General features: G+C 44.5%; 1 protein-coding gene and 1 pseudogene across 2 annotated transcripts in view; one reads left to right on the top strand and one right to left on the bottom strand.

The window, feature by feature from the left end:
• GRID2 (glutamate ionotropic receptor delta type subunit 2) overlaps positions 1-21,861 on the bottom strand; it is a 997,958-nt gene that overhangs the window by 333,952 nt on the left and 642,145 nt on the right. For both annotated transcript variants that reach the window (XM_066632190.1, XM_066632191.1), the window contains 2 exons: positions 15,959-16,132; positions 9,676-9,837 (listed from right to left, as the gene is read on the bottom strand). In XM_066632190.1, coding sequence (XP_066488287.1) covers positions 9,676-9,837; positions 15,959-16,132 — 336 coding nt within the window. The remainder of the gene's footprint in view (positions 1-9,675; positions 9,838-15,958; positions 16,133-21,861) is intronic.
• LOC136656616 (5S ribosomal RNA) lies at positions 14,568-14,684 on the top strand (annotated as a pseudogene).

Below are 21,861 nucleotides of genomic sequence, written 5' to 3'. Positions count from 1 at the left end.
CAGATTCCATGAAGGAAAGGTAGAAAAGCTCGCAATATTTGTGCAGCAGGAATAGATTCACCCACCAAAGCATACTGCGAAAGAAGAAGCTATATCTGATATATTTCTCCTTGTTGTGAGCAGGTGAACTTTGCCTCTCTGAAAACTCAGACTGGGAAACATTGTTAGTAAAGGCACGGACAAATTTTCTTTTTTAAAAAAGGGGGAAAGGCAGTGGCATCACTAGGGAGATGTGGGCCACACCAGGTGACATGCATGGGGAGTGTGACACTAGTACTGGCCAAAAAATTTTAAAATCTTGATATTTTCAAATAATACCACCATGTTACATATCACTCGATGTGTGATTTCAAACAAACCATGTATAAATATCACTATGCTATGAAAAGTTATAGCCAATAAACCAGCAGGAGTAGGACAATGGTGCATCACCACGCCCACTGCCGGGGGCATTGCCCACCCACTGCATGGGAGTTGGTCCATCATGGGGATGACATGTTGGCTTCCCCTACCAGGTGACACAAACCCTAGTGACGCCACTGAAAAAGGGGAAACAAGGCAGATAGCAAATTAGTTTCAAGGTAACTGCACTTGCTACTCAGGCAACTGCTGCATGCCTTCACCAAAACATGTGTTCTAGAGAAAGAACTCATGATGTACAAGCGTACCCCGGTATCTGCAGATTCTAAATCTGTGTTTTCAGTTACATGTGTCCTCAACAGTGGGGTGCCCAAGCCCCTTTCAACCCTTCCAGACCTTTTAGGGGTGAACAACCTGGTATAACAGCTTGCAATAGTATATTCCCATTAATTTGCACACACTTCTGTAAAGCAATGCTTATCTTGTTAACCACCGAGTACATCTTCTGAAGTCTTTTTAGTATTATTTTAGAAGGGCCCCGGTTTCAGGGTTGCCCACCTGGAGGTGAGCACATAGCTTGATATAATTCCTTGCTAATTGATAGAGGCTTCCTGCCAAGTTCTGTTTATACCCATTTTAACAGGGTGAGTCTTCTCCTTGCCCTTGCTTATCTCATCCTGAAAAGCACTGGGCAATGCTCCAAGCTGAACACCTGCAATTGAGGGACAGGGTTTGTTTGAACCTCTGCTTCCTATGATTTACCCCTGTTGTGCCTTTCCTACTAATCAATGGGGGAGTATAAACACATTAATAGCTATAATTAGGCATAGTGGCATAGAACAGAAAGGCCCAAACCTGTTATCAGTGAGCCTCAGTGTCAATGGAAGCTGCAGAAGGTGCTCTATGCTGGGTCTCAGAGTTCACTTGCTGGTGCTTACACCAGTAGAAGGTGTGTAAGGCTATCGGTATTATCCTGTCTGCCTAAAGACTGCTTGCATTTTAGCTTAAGCAATAAATCCTGTTCCTCTTTACTCCACCGGTGTGTTCACTGCCTCCATAACCAAACTGAACCATTTCCCTTCAGCAATGCACCCTTTTTTAGATTGTGAGCCCTTTTGGGACAGGGAGCCATTAGATATTTGATTTTCTCTGTAAACTGCCTTGTGAACTTTTTGTTGAAAATTGGTATATAAATACTGCTGTTGTTGTTGTTGCACCCTCCTCCTCACCTGTCCAGTCACTTATTGAACTGGAAACCAGATGGGCAAGGAGAGGCGGAGCAGAGTGCAGTGCAGAAATCTGGAGCCTGCCGTGTCTCCTTCCGCTTGCTCCTACTGGCCCTACAGAAACAAACAGAATGGGCAGAGCAGGCTGTGGGCACTTCTTGCATGTTCTGCCCATTCTGTTTGCCTGTCAGGGCTGGATAGAAAGCAAACAGGAGGGGTGAAGACAGGTGGAGAACCTGGAGGAAAGAGGAGGGAGGCATGACGTGTCTCTGCCTCCTTCCTGCTTGTCTGGCTTGCTTGCTGGGTGGGCAAGAAGGAGGAGTGATCATGCTGTGGTCAGACATGAAAGCAAACCATCAGAAGAGGATCTCCTGCTAGTTCTCCCTGCAGTTCCACTGCCATGATTGGTCACAGTGCTTGTAGCACTGAAGGAACAATGGGTCACCACTGTCCCTATCCTCTTCTTGCTCACTCTCAGGGAAGATTGGCAAGGCTGGATGAATGAAGGACTGAGAGAGGAGGCATCTCTAAGAACATAAGAAGAGCCCTGCTGGATCAGGTCAAAGTAGGGTTACCAGATACAAGGGGGACAGAGTGCCTTTATCATTAACCAGGGGTGCCCAAACCCTGGCCCGGGGGCCACTTGCGGCCCTCAGGGACTCATAATCTGGCCCGCGGGGAGCCCCCAGTCTCCAATGAGCATCTGGCCCTCTGGAAACTTGCTGGAACCCATTCTGGCCTGTGGGACAAGGGTTCCCTCCCCTGATTGTTGTTTCACATCTGTGATGCAGCAGTGGCCTTAAAGGAAAGGCTAGCCTTGCTTTGTGCAAGGCCTTTTACAGGCCTTGAGCTACTGCAAGACCTTCATTCATTCATATAAGTTCCATCTCTAATATATTCATTTATGCAAATTTATTCAAATTTGAAATGTAAATTAATTCGGCCCCCGACACAGTGTCAGAGAGATGATGTGGCCCTTCTGCCAAAAAGTTTGGACACCCCTGTCATTAACCATTGTATAGAAGAGGGAATTTTGGCAGGTGCAGCTTTTTAAACCCTTCCATATTGAGCTGCACCTGCCAAAATTCCCTCTTTTTATACAATGGTTAAAGGTATAGGCACTCTGTCCCCATTTTAACCTGGGTCACAGGCCCATCTAGTCCAGCTTCCAGCATTTCACAGCAGCTCACCAAATGCCTTAGGGATCACCCAAGACAAGACGCCTGAATCATGCTGCCACTCGCTTGCATCTAGCATTCCAAGACAGCCTACTTCTAGATTTTCAACCTTTTTCATCTCGTGGTACACCAGCAAGGCTCCAGAATTGTCAAGGCACACCATCAGTTTTTTAAGGATATATTTTATTATTTTAAAAAAGAGTACTAAGATTGTATTTAAACTTGAATAGCTAAAGTTTTAATGAATAACTTTTGATTAAATAAACTTTTAATCAAAACTGTAAAGTTCAATAACTAAACTGTTATTTAAAACATAAATAAATCAGTGAGAAATTGGTGCTTGGTGATGTTTCATGATGTCCCTTGTCCGAGGACAGATGGTTTACAAGCATACCCTCAAGTCCTCCTCCAGTGTTTGAAGCCTTGACCTATTCTTGCTCTTCATTGTGTTCATAGCAGAGAAACCAGCCTCACCCAGATAAGATGTTGAGAAAGGAAGAAGTGCTTTAACTGCCATCTTTGTGATCATGGGGTATTCCTCTCATTCCTCATAACCAGAATGAGGCCATATCTGTTGACAAGTGTTTCAGTTTCAGTCCTTTATCATTTCTGATTTCTGTCAGCTCATTTTCTTCTGCAACAGGTAACTCAGTTGACTCATATGCACTTAGCACAAATGGATTGCTCACCCAGTCCAAGGACAATACATTAAGTGTCAGGAAATATTTTTCAGTGTTAGTCGCCAGCAGTGACAAACTTTGTAGAATTAAATCCACAAGATTTTTGTCCAGTTTGCAACTTTTTGTCAGTTCAAACATTTCAACTTTGTTCTCTTTTTTTATTCTGACTGCCCACGGCATTAGCTTTTCCTTAAAGGAGATAATTTTGTCACTGCAAGTCAGAATATTTTCATTCTTTCCCTGCATACTCTTGTTAAGAGTGTTCAGAGCTGTCTGTGACAGATCAGGAGAGAGATCTTGGGGGGGGGGTGTGGACAGGTCGATGAAAGTGTCAACTCAATGTGCGGCAGCAGTGAAGAAGGCCAATTCTATGCTTGGGATCATTAGAAAATGTATTGAGAACAAGACGGCTAATATTATAATGCCATTGTACAAATCGATGGTAAGGCCACACCTGGAGTATTGTGTCCAGTTCTGGTCGCTGCATCTCAAAAAAGACATAGTGGAAATGGAAAAGGTGCAAAAGAGAGCGACTACGATGATTACGGGGCTGGGGCACCTTCCTTACGAGGAAAGGCTATGGCGTTTGGGCCTCTTCAGCCTAGAAAAGAGACGCCTGAGGGGGGACATGATTGAGACATACAAAATTATGCAGGGGATGGACAGAGTGGATAGGGAGATGCTCTTTACACTCTCACATAACACCAGAACCAGCGGACATCCACTAAAATTGAGTGCTGGGAGAGTTAGAACAGACAAGAGAAAATATTTCTTTACACAGCATGTGGTTGGTCTGTGGAACTCCTTGCCACAGGATGTGGTGACGGCATCTGGCCTGTACGCCTTTAAAAAGGGATTGGACAAGTTTCTGGAGGAAAAATCCATTACGGGGTACAAGCCATGATGCATATGCGCAACCTCCTGATTTTAGAAATGGGCTATGTCAGAATGCCAGATGCAAGGGGGGGGCACCAGAATGAGGTCTCTTGTTATCTGGTGTGCTCCCTGGGGCATTTGGTGGGCCGCTGTGAGATACAGGAAGCTGGACTAGATGGGCCTATGGCCTGATCCAGTGGGGCTGTTCTTATGTTCTTATGTTCTGTTTGGCCAGTGCAATGAATCCTTTTCTGTTTCCCGACATAGAGAGAGCACCATCTGTGCAGATGCTGATACATGATGTCCACAACAAACCATGAGAATTGAAATAGTGGTCAACAAAATCAAAAATGTCTTGGCCTCTTGTGGTTTCCAGGAGCAATTTACAAAATAAAAATTGTTCAGTGATGTTTCCATTACAGATGAACCTACTGAATGCTAAGAGTTGTGCATTTCCTGTGATGTCAGTTGACTCATCCAGCTAGATTGCAAAAAAATCAGCTTCTTTGATATTAGCTATAACTTGTGACTCAACATCTTCAGACATGTCTTGTATATGCTGACTAATAGTGTTATCTGACATAACACTGACTAATAGAGTTATTTGATAAGATACCTCTTTTTCATATGTTTCGCTAAATTTACAATTTTGCAGCATGCTGATAAAATTAATGATTCAGCAATTGTATGTGACTTCATGTTTTTTGCCACAATTTCAGCAACAGCATCGCTTGCTTCTTGTGCCTTGTCAGAAATAGCTGCGATTTTAGAAAATTTTTTAGCCTGACATGTTTGATCAGCAATAAGCCTTTTAAAATAATCACCTGGTTTCTTGCATAAATGTGAGTGCTTTGTGTGAAGGTGTCTTTTCAGCTTACTTGGAACCATAGCTTGGTTTGCCAGTTTCTCACCACAAACAACACACTCAGGGCGTGGCAGTTCTTCTCCAGATGAAATGAATCCAAAAGACAAATAGTCTTCATTATATTGGCGTGTGACAGTTTTAGAACTAACACTACTAGGTGTCTTACACTAGTGCTAGCCATACCTGACTCATCATCATCATCTCACTATCATTTTTCAATTCCATTCATTCCAAGGCCCAATTCAAGCTGTGGACTGACTATGAAATAGGCTGCAATATTTTCCCATCAGGGTTTGAATTTTGAGCCCCCCTATTTGAATACCTGCCTATCCCTAGAAGAAGCCTAAGATAAGCAAATGGCAGAGAAAATCCCTGGAGCTTCACTTGATGTGCTTTTAAGACATCATTACTCTGTGTTTCTAGGGTTGTTTTCAAGCTGCTTTCCCAACAGTATTTTTTGTGTGTGAGTAAAGAAATGTAAACATTAGAAATTAACATACGACTGAAAGTTCTGAAATCTTCAGACCTCCTAAATCATTCACAAGCAATTTAACAGAATCCTCAATACGCTGAGATATTTTTTTCATTTTCTCTAGGCTTTTTCCCTTCACATTGCATCTGGCCAGCCATTTCTCTTCATATTGCGGGCAGAATTGCCTCACAAATTAATCATCACTCTGAGTGACGGTTGTGTGGTTAGAGGAGGAGTCTGTTTGTTTATTTATTAATTAGCCTCTTTTTTAAAAAGGCAGAAAATGGCAGGAGACAAACTGGAAACATGAGTAAGGTTGACAGCGCAAACCAGACCATAAATTCCAGAGCTTTCAAAGCGCAAAAGTCGCAAGTGCGTTAATGAACTGGTGCCACATCTACAAATGTCAAAAACACGCATTTAAAGTGGATCAAGGCATAACCAGAAGCCTCACTTTTCATTAATGCTTATTCCTGGGTTGCTTTTACTAAATGTCCAGGTTGGACAGTGGTGCATTCCTACAATGACAATCCTTGGAGTCCAGATACACGGCTACAACTCCCACATTCACTGTTGCACCGGACGGGTACCTACAAGTGATTATCTGCCTAGTATAAGCGATGCAATTTGAATAACTGGAATCCTGCAAAAGAGCCAGAAAATGACCTTATTTTCAAGGTATTTTCTGAAAGGCTCTTAGCGTGCCTCTCTGTTGCGATAGCAATGATTGCCAGGGCTTCCCCCCATTCAGCCAGCAGCAGGTGTTTGCTGCCAGCTGATTGGCTGGTTAGCCAGAAGGGGGCGGGACAGAAGAGCTGCCCAAGTGCGCGTGTACCTGGGCAGCTTCAGGCGTGGTGGTGCTGCTGCGCTTTTAATACCAGGTGCAGTAACCCTGTGCAGTGAGGCACACATGCAACGGCCTTTGCCAAGACTGGGGTCTTTGCAATTATTAACCCACCTAATGGGTGCCCCGCATCTACTCCTTGAGAGTGGGGGGGGGATTTTCTGTTACCAACTTGTTTAACAGGTGTGCTGCCCCTACACTTTGAGATTGGGGTGATGTCTTAGTAACCTGCTTAACAGGCATGCTGCCCATTTTCCTTGGAGTGGGGTGTGGTGATGTGACTAGCTGGCCTAATGAGTGCTGCCCATACTCCCTAAGGGTGGGGTGATGTTCTGTTATCAATAATTTCTTCAAGCAGGTGCTGCCCTTACTCCTTGAGAGTGGGGTGATATTTTTTATTATCAACTTTCAAGGGTGCTGCCTCTACCTAGAATGGAGGGGTGAGGTGGGTTTTGCCATTTATGTGTTAATGACCCACTTGCAGGTGTGCTTCCCCTACTGGGGACAGAGGGGTGATGAGGCTTCGGCCACTCATATATCTAATTAGCCGTTTTGCAGGTGCTGCCCCTACCCAAGTTGGCGGGGTGATGAGACTTCGGTCATAACTATGTGTGCCCCTGTTCCATTTTTGAAAGGGGTGATGTGTTCTCTCATGCAAAGTCATGAGCCATGACTGTGTTTGCCCCGGTCCATTTTTTGGAGGGGGCATTATGTATTCTTATGCAAAGTTATAGGCCACGAAAGTTGATGGTGCTCAGGCGCTTTTAAGTTCTATGTTCTAAGTTGGGTGCGAAAGGGCAGTTAATTGGCAATTCTATTTTTCAAGCCCCAGTGTTCTGCGCCCTGTTGGCGCAATGTGTAGGTGTATGCCCTGGTCCATTCAGGCCATGGGCAATGAGGCTTTGGCCATGTACGTGTTTGCCCCTGGCCAATTTTGGAAGGGGTGATGTGTTTTTTTCTCTGCATAGGCCATTACTGTGTTTGCCCCTGGTCCAATTATGGAAGGGGCAAAGTGTTTTCTCTCCAAAGTCATAGGTATATAGTTATACCTCTGTTCAACTGTTAACGGGAATTACCTGAGTATTTCCTCACAGTGTTTCTCTTTTCTTAACAGGTCCGTGAGGGAGGTTCCCAGACAGGGTCCTCATCTGCAGACATTCCATAGTTTTTTGGGCTCGGAAGCACGCTGTGTCATCCAGTTCGGCGTCCCAGCTGGAGCCGAGTGAGGTTGCTCACATTGACTGCTGGGCCAAGAGGGGGATGTGTTGGGGTCAATTCTTCCCAGCATATTTGGAGTTCATTGCACTCAATTCTCTGCCCTGTGAATAATCATTATTCACTTAGGTGAGAATGACCTGGGCCAGAGACATCTATGTCCTTGAGGCTCCAGGCCCGAAGGGATTTTACAATGCTTGTAAGGCGTTCCCTGGGATTATTATCCTGTGGTCTGACCTCTTACCTAGAAGGGTTTGGAGGTGGACCAGCAGTATTAGGAGGATAGATTTGGCTTGGAAGAGAATTAATGCTTACCTGGACCGGGTCATCACAGAGCTCAGAGGAGCAGTGTTTCATCATCCTGGAATCCATTTTTGATCTACCTGCCTTTTACCGTGATGATGGAGTGCAGTTCCCCCCTCCCCCGGGTTATGGCCTGTTTTTAGCAGACTTGCAACAGGGCTTCAAAACCTTTTTGGGTGCAGGGAAGGCCAAGCGCTAGGCTGATCTCCCCTTGTGGTGGTAGAAGTGCAGGGTGGGTAGGCGGAAGACCTTCTCGGTGTCCAATCTAAGTCAGCAAGGACGGGGGGTGAACCAGAACTGCTCCCATGATGCCTGACCGGCTCGAGGAGGCAGGCTGGCTAGCCCCTTGTCCGAACTTGGGAGCCTTGCAGGGGTGACCTGAAGGCATAGCAGTTCTGCTGACTCACCCTCTTCAGGCGACGTTGAGAGGCGGGCTTAATAACAATTAAGTTACGTCTGGAGTCGGGTGGATGCCCTATGAGACTGGGGGACGAAGATGGTTCCCCCACGTAGAACCCCGCACTTAGAATGTGTTTTGTTTAGCCCTTTAGTTGCCCTGTTGCAATGTTTTGTATTCAATAAAGTGGTCCATTTTTAATTCCATACCTGTTGTCGGCTGTATTTATTTGGGGAATGCATGGTAATGGGAGAGTGTGGATTCTGGATGTGTTCTAGAAGAAACCTTGTGCAGAGGCATGAAGAATCCCACTGGTGTTTTTAATAGAGGTGTGTATTTGTTTTGAAACAAATGGGAAATTAAATGAAAATAGACCCATTCTGCTCAATTTTTCTTTGTACCGAAAGAAATGTAGCTTGAAACACTGGTGTAGCATCAGGGTTTGGCCAGGTGGGCCCTGGTCAAGGATCCAAGCCCATCAGAGAGCTCCTCTGATCTGGCTGACCCCTGCAGCAATTTTGGAAGAAATGAAACACTATTCCATGGCGTGTGTGGCATCCAGCAATCTTGGTAGATGCTACCTCTTAAGCTACCTCTTAACTCCCAATTACAAAGAGAACATGGTTGTTGCTGTTGTGTTTAAAATCTCTGCAGGTCTAACAGCTCCACAGCCATATGGTAGATGTGGACAACCAGCTGTTTCTGCCATTTGCATGGTAATAAACTCCTCTCAGGCAAATATTTCTCCTGATGAGGGTTACAGCTTGTATGTCTTGAAAGAGAGACTGCAAAGAGATTCAGTGCTTGATGGAAGTTTCCAGTTCGACAGGCTATTATCACACGGTAATTGAAAAGGCTTAGTGAAAATCACGGTCTTGTGAATCCATCAGAAGAAGCATAAAGATTTTGGGGGAAAAAAACAAAACTTCTTAAGTAAGTTAACAAGTTTCATATGCTAAGCAGACATCCTTGACATCCCACACACATTCCAAATCCAGATTGCAACATGTCATGAAATGCAGAAAAGAACAAGAAGTATGTAGTTTTCTTTTTAAATCACTCAGTTAGTGATGAAAAGTACAACATGAAATACCAAAAGAGCCTTTAAAGGGGATGTGCCAAGAGTCCTGAATGAAGTTTTCTATTTCGTTCAGAACAATGTCATGGAGAAAGTGATACTGTACCAAAAACGAGGTTTCAACAGACATCATTTTTATCATGCTGGCATGCAACTGGAAGGAGAAGGAAGTCAGAAATACCTTCTTGATCGTATCCAACATGGATCTCCCTCCTTGCCAGGGTTTGGAGTTCTTCCGAATGCATGTCAGGCTGGCCATGCTGTGCCACTTTCGATCCTCTAGTTTCTTATGGAAAGCATTTGCCAGTAAAAGCACAGTGTCATATATGTAGAGGTTGGTGATCTGCCAAGGAGATTCAAAAGTGATTATAAGCACCTAGCACACCCAAGCTGGCAGAGTTGGTTTGTCCCACCTGTCACAACTTACAGGTCAATCTGATCCATACTTTCCTGGGAGTAAGCCCCATTGATTCTAATGGGACTTGCTTCTGAGTAGACATGCATAGGATTGGGCTCTTAGACTTTTATTAAATGCAACATCACTAGGGAAGGTTGCCTCAAACCGGTTGGTACTGGGAAATTATATATTACACAGGCCTGCAAAATTGAGGATCAGAAAAACTTTTTTTCCCCAAAAAATTTATGATGGTTTTATATGAATTTGGGGTCTGATTCCAAAAACGCCATCAGTTTTGCCCCATCACATCTAGTTTTGGAGATCTGGCATGGCGTCAATGAATGGTTCAAACAGCTTTCTCATGAGGAAGCCACGGTGTAGGCTAGATATGAGACTACCCGAAACAAGATGCGATGGGGCAAAACCAATGTCATTTTTGGAATAAGCAACCCAAATATACCCAGGAATAGGCCTAACCTTTAAGACAGTAAAATGTCTGTTGACCTGTGATCAATAGCAGGTTCTGTGAGAATCAGTGTTCCTGGATGCCCTAGTAATTCACCATTTCTAAATCTGAGGATTGTAATTGAAGAACATGATGAGGAAAATCCTATGCTCATGTAGTTTGTTGTGGAGTGAGGCCATGTTCCTTTATATCAGTGGACTGACAAATGCTGCTTGCATTCCAAAATCAGAGCTACATTCCTGGCTGCCCTGGGGCGAGTAGGGGATCTGTACCCTCGTCTTAGAGAGCCACCTATCAGAACTGGGGTTGCTGTTTGCCAAGAAAAAGAAGGTCACTTTGGCATAAAGAAAGCATTTTTCCATGGCAAATAGCAGCATCAAGGGGACAGATGTAGAGTAGCACTACATGGGAGGGTGGGTAGATAGTGTTAAATCTCCCCCCCCCTTCCTCATCATAGTTCCAGTCTGGCCTTCATCTAATGTTAAAAAACAAGCACATGTTGGCGAAGCATTCACTTATAGCAATGTATAGATTGGATCCAAGTATATGCCAACTCTCAGCTTTCCAGTTGGAGATTCACCATATGCTTCACCATAGCAAATGTAGAACGCATAAAAAATGTTCAGATTTGGGGTGGTAAGGAAACTGCCTTAAATATTTATGTTTCTGAAAGTGTGTGAGTCCATCTCAGCATCTACATAAGAATAAATATCTCATATCAAATCTGTTCATGAATTCTATAGGAGTTGCTACCATGGTGCATTTTAGCGACTGGTTCTTTGTGAGTGATATTCCAAATGATAGGGAATGTTGTAGGTATGACTGGGGGTATAAAATATGCCTTTGGGGCACAAGTGAACTCCATAGTTGCTGAGGGCCTGTTCCCTACCCTGGTTTTCAGTTGAAAATTAAACCAAAAACTTATATAGCTAAAACTTGAAGATGGATACATTGACAGGTGTGTCATCTCTCTGACACTGTGTTGGGGGCCAGGGAAAAAAATAATTAATTTACATTTCAAATTTGAATAAATTTACATAATGAATATGTTAGAAATGGAACACGTACGAGTGAATGAAGGTCTTGCAATAGCTCAAGGCCTATAAAAGGCCTTGCACAAAGCAAGGCCAGCCTTTCCTTTGCTGCTGCTGCTGCATCACAGGTGTGAAACAGCGAACTGTGAAGGGAGCCCTTATCCCACAGCTCATGTGAGAGGTCGAAGAGTTGGCCGTCACACTGAGAGCACTTGCATCAGGCCAGCACAGGCTCCAGGAAGACTTCGGAGGGCCAGAGGCTAATTGGAGACTAGTGGCTCCCTGAGGGCCGGATTGGGAGTTCTCGAGGGCCGCAAGTGGCCCCAGGGCCAGGGTTTGGGCACCCCTGATCTAGACCATCATTCATTTTAAAGCAGAAATTTTATTTCTTTGAATACTAGCTTCTTAAATAATAAGTTCTCATTTTACCCATAACTGTCATTGTAATAAACATGGAGATACAGTGTCAGGAACTGAAAGACCTGTGTTGTGATGAACTGAGTTTAGATGTCTGACAGCCCAATCCTATACAGGGCATATGTCAAAAGTTGTTGCGTTGTGTTGTGTAAGCCCCATTCTGATGGTGTGACAGACATGACACCTTCACACACATTGAAACTGCTGACACAAATGGCTAGAGGCTGTGTGCATGTACCATTGGCTCCCAGATACCCTGCTGGAGCAGGTAAAGTGGCAGTGGGGGCTGTTCCTGGGTGGACCAGGGTAGGGACTGGGCTGAAGTAGAGGCAGCTTAGGACAGGTGGGAAGAAAATCTCAACAGAAATACACACCAAGATCTTATCCCCTTTGTCCTGGCTCCTCAGACTTTGCCAACCAAATAAATGGCATAGGTTCAAAGAGACCCATTGGTGGCCAGGTAACTTATAGGGAGATAAGTAAAAATGATTTTTACTCTCTGAATGATAGCCCCACGCCACAAAAAGTAAGCAAGCACACCCAGACACAAACAGGCTTGGGTTGCATGCGTGGGGACTGAGTGCCAACTGGCCTCAGTCTTGAGTCAGTGCCTGAGTCATCAATGCAGGTGATTCGAGTGTACATGAGTCAGCAAGAAGTGTGTGTTTTTGCGACTCAGACTAGAGTCACTTGACTCAAGTTGCAATCCCTGAGGATAGGCTTGGATTGCCCATAATGAGTCCTTCAAATCAGAGCTTGGAAAATACTATAGATCTTCTGGTGTCTTCACAAATTACAGTGCAGCACAGAAGAGCCACTATGAAAAGACATTGACAGAAAGGTCACTAAAAAGAGTCAGTTGATACGAGGGTCGCCCAGAAAGTAATGCACCACATTTTTTTTCTCAGCCTACAGTAATGGTACGAATGCGAAACTTTAGATATACATTATCTGAATTTTCAGGATTGCGCAAACAAATTTTTGGTTTCTTCAGACAGATAGCGTAGCTGCAGCAGTGTTTCGAAATGGCATCTGTAAGTGATGTACGTTACAAGCAGCGTGTCGTCATTGAATTTCTCACTGCGGAGAAAGAAACTGTTGGGAACATTCACAAACATTTGTGTACAGTTTATGGAGAATCTGCAGTCGACAGAAGTACGGTTAGTCGCTGGGCACAGAGGGTGAGACCATTAGAAGGCGGTTCGGCAGAGCTCCAAGATTTGCAGCGTTCGGGGCGGCCATCCACGGCTGTCACACCTGACAAGACGCAGCTTGCTGATGTGCTCATTCGCGAGGACCGACGCATAACGATTAGGCAGTTGGAGCTGAAGCTGTCAATCAGCAAAGGAAGTGTGGATGCAATAATCCGTGCTCTTGATTACTCAAAAGTGTGTGTACGATGGGTTCCGCGCTGTCTTACGGTGGACCACAAATCTCTCAGAAAAAACATTTCTTCTGAGTTGCTGAAACGTTTTGAAGATGAGGGGGAAGCGTTCTTGTCCAGGATTGTGACAGGTGATGAAACCTGGGTTCACCATTTTGAGCCCGAAACAAAATGACAGTCGATGTAATGGCGTCGAAGAAAAAATTCAAAGCAACTGCTTTCGCCGGTAAGGTCATGATCACTGTGTTTTGGGACTATGAGGGCGTCATACTCATTGATGTGATGCCAAGAGGCAGCACCATTAATTCTGAAGCTTATGTGAAGACATTAACCAAACTCAAGAAGCACTTCCAGCGACTTCGGCGCCGTAACAACCCAGGTGAATGTTTGATTCAACATGATAACGCTCGGCCTCACACAAGTTTGAGGACTTCGGAACACATCACTAAACAGGGTTGGACTGTGTTACCCCATCCACCCTACAGCCCTGACCTAGCTCCCTCAGACTTCCACTTGTTTGGGCCATTAAAGGATGCCATTCGCGGAAGACATTTTGAGGATGACGAAGAGGTGATTCGCACAGTGCAGACATGGCTTCGTGACCAGAACAAGGAGTGGTACCGACAGGGCATACATGCCCTTGTGTCTCGCTGGAGGAAGGCCATAGAACTGGACGGAGATTACGTGGAAAAATAGGGAGTGTAGAAGAAACATCATTCTTTCTTGTGTGTAAGTTTCATTGTGTTCAATAAATAATTGTTGAAGAAAAAAAATGTGGTGCATTACTTTCTGGGCGACCCTCGTATATAAAGACCCCAGCTTCCATTATCATTTTCTGACAGACTTCTAAAAAATCTTTCTTCCTTAACTTTATATTGGAAGAATATAGAAACTTCATCAGAGTTCATATTGATATATACACTTGTTAATTTAGAAGCACTTTTGTAGTGCATCTATCAAACACTAATAGGAGCCCAGAGAATCGGGATCAGCAGCCATTTAACAGATATTTTAAGCCTTTACCAATAGTGCAGATGAATACTTGACATTTTCAGGCACCAATAATTCATGTATAAGTTAATTTCTGCAGCTCTGAACTCTCTTCCTACAACCTCAGAAGAAAGTTGCATTAATCATGGTTACCCCAGAACACTTTATATGGTGGCTACTGAAAGATTGTTTTATATATTTATGTCTCTCACACCTAACCGCAACACATTTCTTAAAGTACTGTATAATTCAACTGTTGATACTGATTTATTTTACATTTCTCAGACACTGTTCTGTTGGGGTGGGGGGAGGAGAAGGAATGAGTAAATGACCAAGAATGACCCTGCTGGAAACCAAAGCTACTAAGTCTTAATATTTGCTATCTGAACACAACTGTTACCCTGCACATGCCCAATCTCGTCTGATCTTGGAAGCTAAGCAGGGTCAGGCCTGGTTAGTACTTGGATGGGAGACCACCTGGGAATACCGGGTGCTATAAGCTTATACCATAGTCTTTCGAGACTGAAGGTTGCCAACCAGAAAATCTTCCGAAGTGCACGTAAGTCAATCATGCTGTACTCATGTAGCATAACCAGGGAGAAAATGCTACACTCAATAGCAAAAAAATTTGTAGGATGTAGAAGTGGCATGAAAACAGGATGGCTGACTTTTGATTTCAGTATTGGCAGCTGGGGTATTCCAGCTGGACAGAGAAGCAGCAACATGCACCTCAAGGTCTGGAGGGCACTGACCTGGAACAGAAATGAGTGGATGTGGCATTTCTGCCCAAAGACTGTTCAAATTTCCAGCACGAAGACAGCCACAATGCAGCCCTGACGTAAGGGAACCCTGACGTAAGGGAACTCTATGTTCTCTTACATAGAGGAGGCTGTCATAACTGTCCCCCCCACTTGATGCAGCACACAGCCCTTTGGTACAGCTGCAACTGTGCTGGCAAGTTGGATAGTACTGGGCCCTCTTACTGAACACAATGGGCTACTGAGTAAAAGGTTGTTGGTGGGCCCAGTCCTCTCCAGCAAACATTGTATTTATTTGTTTGTTTGTTTGTTTGTTTGTTTGTTTGTTTGTTTGTTTGTTTGTTTGTTTGTTTGTTTTATTCATGCATGCATGCCCTACTTTGTCTCTCTGATAGGTATTCAAAGCAACATTAACTGTGGGGTCTTTGTTCTTGACCCTTAGAGTTACCTAAGGGTGTCCTGTACTCCTGAAATATTGCCACCACCACTTTTTAGCTTGCAAATGGTGCCATTAAGTGGGGGGGGGGGGCACTTGAGGCCAGCCAGTGGTTTCACTAGGATTTGCATGACCTGGTATCAGAGGTTAGTGGGTCACCTCCATGACTGACCTCTTCCCATACAGTGGGCAAGACAACACCACAGGCAGTAGGCATGGAGATGAACCATTGCCTCACCCCTGCTAGGTTTTTGGCTATAACTTTTGTTAGCATGAAGATATTTCAGTGTGGTTTGTTTCATTGCATTCTGCATGGAATTACACATCAAATGATGTATAACATAATGGTAGTATTCAAAAATACCAAGATTTTTAAAAATTTTGGACAGTAGTGGTGACACCCCCCCCCCATGCATCCATCTAACGATGTCACTGGGGCCAGCCTTTGACATAATAGTATACATGTGGCTGTGTTATGGGGCAGAGACATTTGTAGAAGTCCATCTGACATATGAATATTGAAAAAATGTAAGGCTGTATATAGCAGGTAAGTGGCAATGCATTTTTGCAACAGAAAACTACCTCCATATTTTGGGAGAAAGGGTCCTTAGGATCACACAGTGATGAAGATATTCGGTGGTTCCCTCGGAAACAGCGCTGACTTATGTTCTGTGGCACAGGAAAGGTCTGCCGGATAATGGTTAGTCTTCCAATTGACTTTCTCACCAGCTCCTGAACATCAGCATCATTTATTTCCTGCAAGATAAAGCATGGGAAATATGAAGAAAAAGTAAGTCATCACCAGTCCTGTATAAGGTAAATCATACACTTATTACTGCATTTAGGGCCCAATCCTATCCAACTTTACAGTACTGATGCAGCTGTGCCAATGGGGCATGTGCTGAATCCTGTGGGTGGGCAGTCATGGAAGCCTTCTTCACACAAGGTAACATTTGTTCTCTTACCTTGGGGCTGCATTGTGGCTGCATCAGCACTGAAACGTTGGATAGGATTGGGCCCTCATTCAGGAATAGGAAGGTGGCACTTAAGCCCATTGCAACAACCTCCTGCTGCTATAATCATTGGAAATGGGCAATGTTTCAGATTGATCCCTAATGTGAGCTGCAGGAACCCGAGGGAGGAGGTAATTCACATGAGAGCCTATTTGGCACTCTCTACCTTACCAAGACAGAATGGACAAAGAAGAGAAAGGAGGAGCAACCATAAGCTAGAACTTAAGAATACATGCAGGGAAAAAGAGCACAGATGGTGAGTGCGGCAGCTGTCTCTTCAGTGACAGCATATCAAGGAATGAATGGAAGGGTGAGGCCACTCAGGAAACCAAAGTAGGGCTTCAGAATCAAGAGACCAGGTGCATGAAAGAATGGCAAGAGAGTAATTGCACAGCCTGCTTAGCTTGTGATCTAGAGTGTGAACGATCAAGGGAGGGAACTGAGAATAAAAAATGATAAGATTTGTCCTTTCAGCAGGTCCTAGGAAAGCTTTGGTGCTGACCCAGAAGAGCACAGAGCTAGAGGGTTCCACTATGTCACAAGAAGGAATGAGGTGAATATTCTAAGGTAGCAATCGTTACCAATTTTCCAGCACTGACATAAGGACAATGCACTTCTGAAGTAAGGGAACAAACATTGCCTTACCTTGAGGAGGCCTCCATGACTGCCCCCCCCAACTACAGGATGCAGCACATGCCCCACTGGCACAACTATGCCAGTGCTGGAAAGTTGGTTAGGACTGCGCCCTAAATGTGTTCTCATGGAGGCCTGAATAAGCACCAGTGGGAAGCAGGAACACTCCCTCTTGTTTGCAAATCCTCACAGCTCACTTAACTGGGTTGAAATAATAATTTCCCTTGCACCCCCTCCAACTTGTATCGCAATTTCAGAGCACAATTAAAAGGAAAGGTTTGCAATGTACAAAATAACAGCAAGAAGTGTAATAGAGGTTGGGCATCCCTTCTCTGGAATTCCGAAATCCAGAGTATTGGGAAAACCATAACTTTTTTGAGCGCCAGCATGACACCACAAGTGGAAAATTCCACACCTGACCTCAAGTGACAAGTTGCATAAAATTATTAAAAATATAAGAACATAAGAACAGCCCCACTGGATCAGGCCATAGGCCCATCTAGTCCAGCTTCCTGTATCTCACAGCGGCCCACCAAATGCCCCAGGGAGCACACCAGATAACAAGAGACCTCATCCTGGTGCTCTCCCTTGCATCTGGCCTTCTGACATAATCCATTTCTAAAATCAGGAGGTTGGGCATACACATCATAGCTTATACCCCGTAATGGATTTTTCCTCCAGAAACTTGTCCAATCCCCTTTTAAAAGCGTCCAGGCTAGACACCATCACCACATCCTGTGGCAAGGAGTTCCACAGACCGACCACACGCTGAGTAAAGAAATATTTTCTTTTGTCTGTTCTAACTCTCCAAACACTCAGTTTTAGTGGATGTCCCCTGGTTCTGGTGTTATGTGAGAGTGTAAAGAGCATCTCCCTATCCACTCTGTCCATCCCCTGCATAATTTTGTATGTCTCAATCATGTCCCCCCTCAGGCGTCTCTTTTCTAGGCTGAAGAGGCCCAAATGCCGTAGCCTTTCCTCATAAGGAAGGTGCCCCAGTCCCATAATCATCTTAGTCGCTCTCTTTTGCACCTTTTCCATTTCCACTGTCTTTTTTGAGATGTGGTGACCAGAATTGGACACAATACCCCAGGTGTGGCCTTACCATCGATTTGTACAACGGCGTTATAATATTAGCCGTTTTGTTCTCAATACCCTTCCTAATGATCCCAAGCATAGAATTGACCTTCTTCACTGCCGCCGCACATTGGGTCGACACTTTCATCGACCTGTCCACCACCACCCCAAGATCTCTCTCCTGATCTGTCACAGGCAGCTCAGAACCCATCAGCCTATATCTAAAGTTTTGATTTTTTTGCCCCAATGTGCATGACTTTACACTTACTGACATTGAAGCGCATCTGCCATTTTGCTGCCCATTCTGCCAGTCTGGAGAGATCCTTCTGGAGCTCCTCACAATCACTTCTGGTCTTCACCACTCGGAAAAGTTTGGTGTCGTCTGCAAACTTAGCCACTTCACTGCTCAACCCTGTCTCCAGGTCATTTATGAAGAGGTTGAAAAGCACCGGTCCCAGGACAGATCCTTGGGGCACACCGCTTTTCACTTCTCTCCATTGTGAAAATTGCCCATTGACAACCACTCTCTGTTTCCTGGCCTTCAACCAGTTCTCAATCCATGAGAGGACCTGTCCTCTAATTCCCTGACTGTGGAGTTTTTTCAGTAGCCTTTGGTGAGGGACCGTGTTGAACGCCTTCTGAAAGTCCAGATATATAATGTCCACGGGTTCATACAAATATCATACAAAATTACCTTCAGGCTATGTGTATAAGGTGTTTACGAAAATAAATGAATTTTGTGTTTAGACTTGGGCCCCATCCCCAAGATATCTCATTAGGTATATGAAAGTTTTCCAAAATATGGGAAAATTCGATATCCAGAATGTTTCTAGTCCCAAGCTCTTTGGATATGGGATGCCCAACATGTATTGCTAGATCCTACATGAGGCTACATGTGAATACCAACAGATTATGCAGCATTACTAGGGCACAGAATTTGGCTGTGATTGGCACTGGCATTGTGGCCGGCAACTTTCCCTACCTCTCATCACATTGGTTTAGAAAATGGGCTGGGCTAGTAAAGAAAAAATGGGGACATAACTTATTGTCAGAGTTGATACAACTTCAGAAACCATTCAGCTAACCACTGCCTACCCATTCTGGCATCAGATACCCCAAATCCCCTCTCCTCTCTTTAAACAATACTAACCCATCAAACAGCCCAATCCTAACGGGCAGCCCAACCTTGAGCTGCCCAGGGAGCCCCAGCACGGCAGCACCACAAAGGCTGCCGCCGAATCCAGCACCTCCTGTGCTACCGCGGGAGGCACCTCGGGAGTAGGGGATGTTCATTCCCTTCCTCCGGGTAAGGGAGGCAGCCCGGCAATGGGGCTATTCTCTTTAGGCGCCGCTAAAAGTAAAGGCGCTCGTGTAAGGTACACAGCCTTCATGAGCGCCTAGGATCCAGGTACGTCTCTGGCACGGCCCCTTCCCTGCATCACGCTGGCCTTCCCACCCCCTCCCTGCATCACACTGGCCTTCCCCCTCCCCGGAATGCCCCCATCCCCGCCCCATTTCCCGTTCCACAGCCCAGCGGTCGCAGGCACCGCCAAGCCGTGGAACGCGGGCGTCCGCTGGACGGTGGCTCAGCGCTGGCTGGAGATGAGCTAGCTCCAGTGGGAGCCTGGCAGTAAGCCCCGCAAACATGACTTACGGCATGTTTGCGACTGTGGTCCGCGCCATGGAAGCGTAGTGCGGACCACAGGATTGGGCTGCAAGGCAGTGGTGCCAGCTCTCCACGTACAGGAAAGGGAAGAAGTGTGATTTGATCTTCCTCCCCTTTGCTCTCTGGCACACTGGCCCCGTGGCTAATGGAGCACCATGATGTCCTGGATAGGTATATGTTATTTAGAGGGGAAGCTACAGTATCAGGGGATCTGGTGGGTAGGTAAACTGGGAAATCTTCTTGGGCTCATATTTTAATCTGAGCAAGAGAAAAATTCAATGGAACTGTAAAGTTCTTCTCTTTGTTAGATGAGCAACTGAAGCTCTGAAGTCATGAAGTCTAGTCGTGAGCCCGATATACAACAGCAGCACTACAATGAAATTCCTAAAAATGGCACTGCCATTCAATCTACACAAACGTGAACTGTTAACCCAAATAATACATGAAACCATATCAAAAGTCAGGAAGGCAATGATAATAAGAAAGGTTATTATTATTATTATTTTTATTTTGCTGATCATACTATAAGATCCAACTCTAATCTACATAAAACTTGGGTATCATGTTACACTCTGATAAAGCTCTATAGGTACTCATATTTACAAATACATTAATATATTTAAAACATCCAGAACAACTCGGTCAGGAGTCCGGAATAGTTCTATTGTTATTTTATTTCTTTAGCCAACCTGCCAAGAAAATGCTGAGATCCGTGAATTTTAAGCATCCATCTTCTTGACTACAGTAAACCTATTTTATTCTTCTTCATAGCTTGTCATAGATTTTGAAGCCATCTGTTATTTATGTTCTTTATGAAATATAGATTTTTCTGCAAACAGAATAACACCTGGCATCAGCTGTGTCCAGTGTAATATCCTGTATTTCTGGTCGATTAATCCTTAATGTACCATAGATAATGGCTTCTCTCAGCTTATGATGCCGTCTTATCATTTAGTCTGTATCGTTTCACTAGCTACAGGAGGGAGAAAAAGTTGCTCTCTTTTACAAAATATGAGCAATTTTTAATGCACCTTCAATGTAATTTAGAGTCAGGAGTTTAAAAGAATCTTATTCATTCTACACCACAGTTTTGATTCAACTGGAGAAATGGTGCTTAATGTGAATGATTATTGTTATTTTCATGGTTTCTGGATCCAGAAATGCTCACATGCCAAGAAAAGTTGCATGGAGGTAGATCTGCATCACGCCCAGTTCTAGGTTTGAGGGAGTCCTGGGCAAGATCTCCACTGGTGGCGGCACACAGTGGCATAGCTAAGGAGCTGCAGGGCCACAAGCTTTAGGGGGCAACAAGCTGAGCTTGACACTAGTAGTCAAAATTGTGAAAACCTTGATATGTACAAATAATACCATCATGTTATATATCATTAGAAAGGCAATTTAATACAGAACGCAATGAAACAAACTGCAATGGAATATCTGTATTCTATCAAAAGTTATGGCCGATCAACCAGAAAACAACTGCCTTATGGCACAAAAAGTAAATTTCCTTAACTCAAAACTTACCTATGATTGTTCTGAGAGCTGATGAGATGATATTATGATGCAGTATGGAACCAATAAGATGTTAATATGAATCAGCTCTCATTTCCATGTATCATAATACAGTTACTCCTGCTAACTGGGTAAAGAGGCACTTTTTCAAGTGGTGCTCCTCTTATATTTAGCAGGGGGAGAAGAACCAACCCTCTTCACCCCAGCACAGTGTCTCTAACCAATAAGGGGCACACTTTTTCTTTATTTACTTTAGGGCTCAATCCTATTCAATTTTCCAGCACTGGTACAGTCACAATGCAGCCCCAAGGTAAAGGAACAATGTTCCTGTACCTTAAGGAGGCCCCTGTGACTGCTGCCCCACCACAAGATGCAGTGCATGCCCCATTGGCACAGCTCCACTGGCACTGGAAAACTGGATAGGATTGGGCCATTAATTAATTACATTTGATTTTGTTGTTGGAGGCGCTACAAAATCTTCTTTGACCCCAGTTAGCAGATACGATGCCTTAACTATGCCACTAGCTGGGGAGAGGTGGCAGAGCAAGTGGGTGACAAGTTGCTGGGGGGAGGAGGTGGGTTTT

The sequence above is a fragment of the Tiliqua scincoides genome, chromosome 6, assembly GCF_035046505.1.
Source record: "Tiliqua scincoides isolate rTilSci1 chromosome 6, rTilSci1.hap2, whole genome shotgun sequence".
In the NCBI taxonomy this organism is placed as follows: domain Eukaryota; kingdom Metazoa; phylum Chordata; class Lepidosauria; order Squamata; family Scincidae; genus Tiliqua; species Tiliqua scincoides.
Note: the sequence above shows the minus strand (reverse complement) of the source record. Positions and strands in the feature narration are given on the sequence as shown.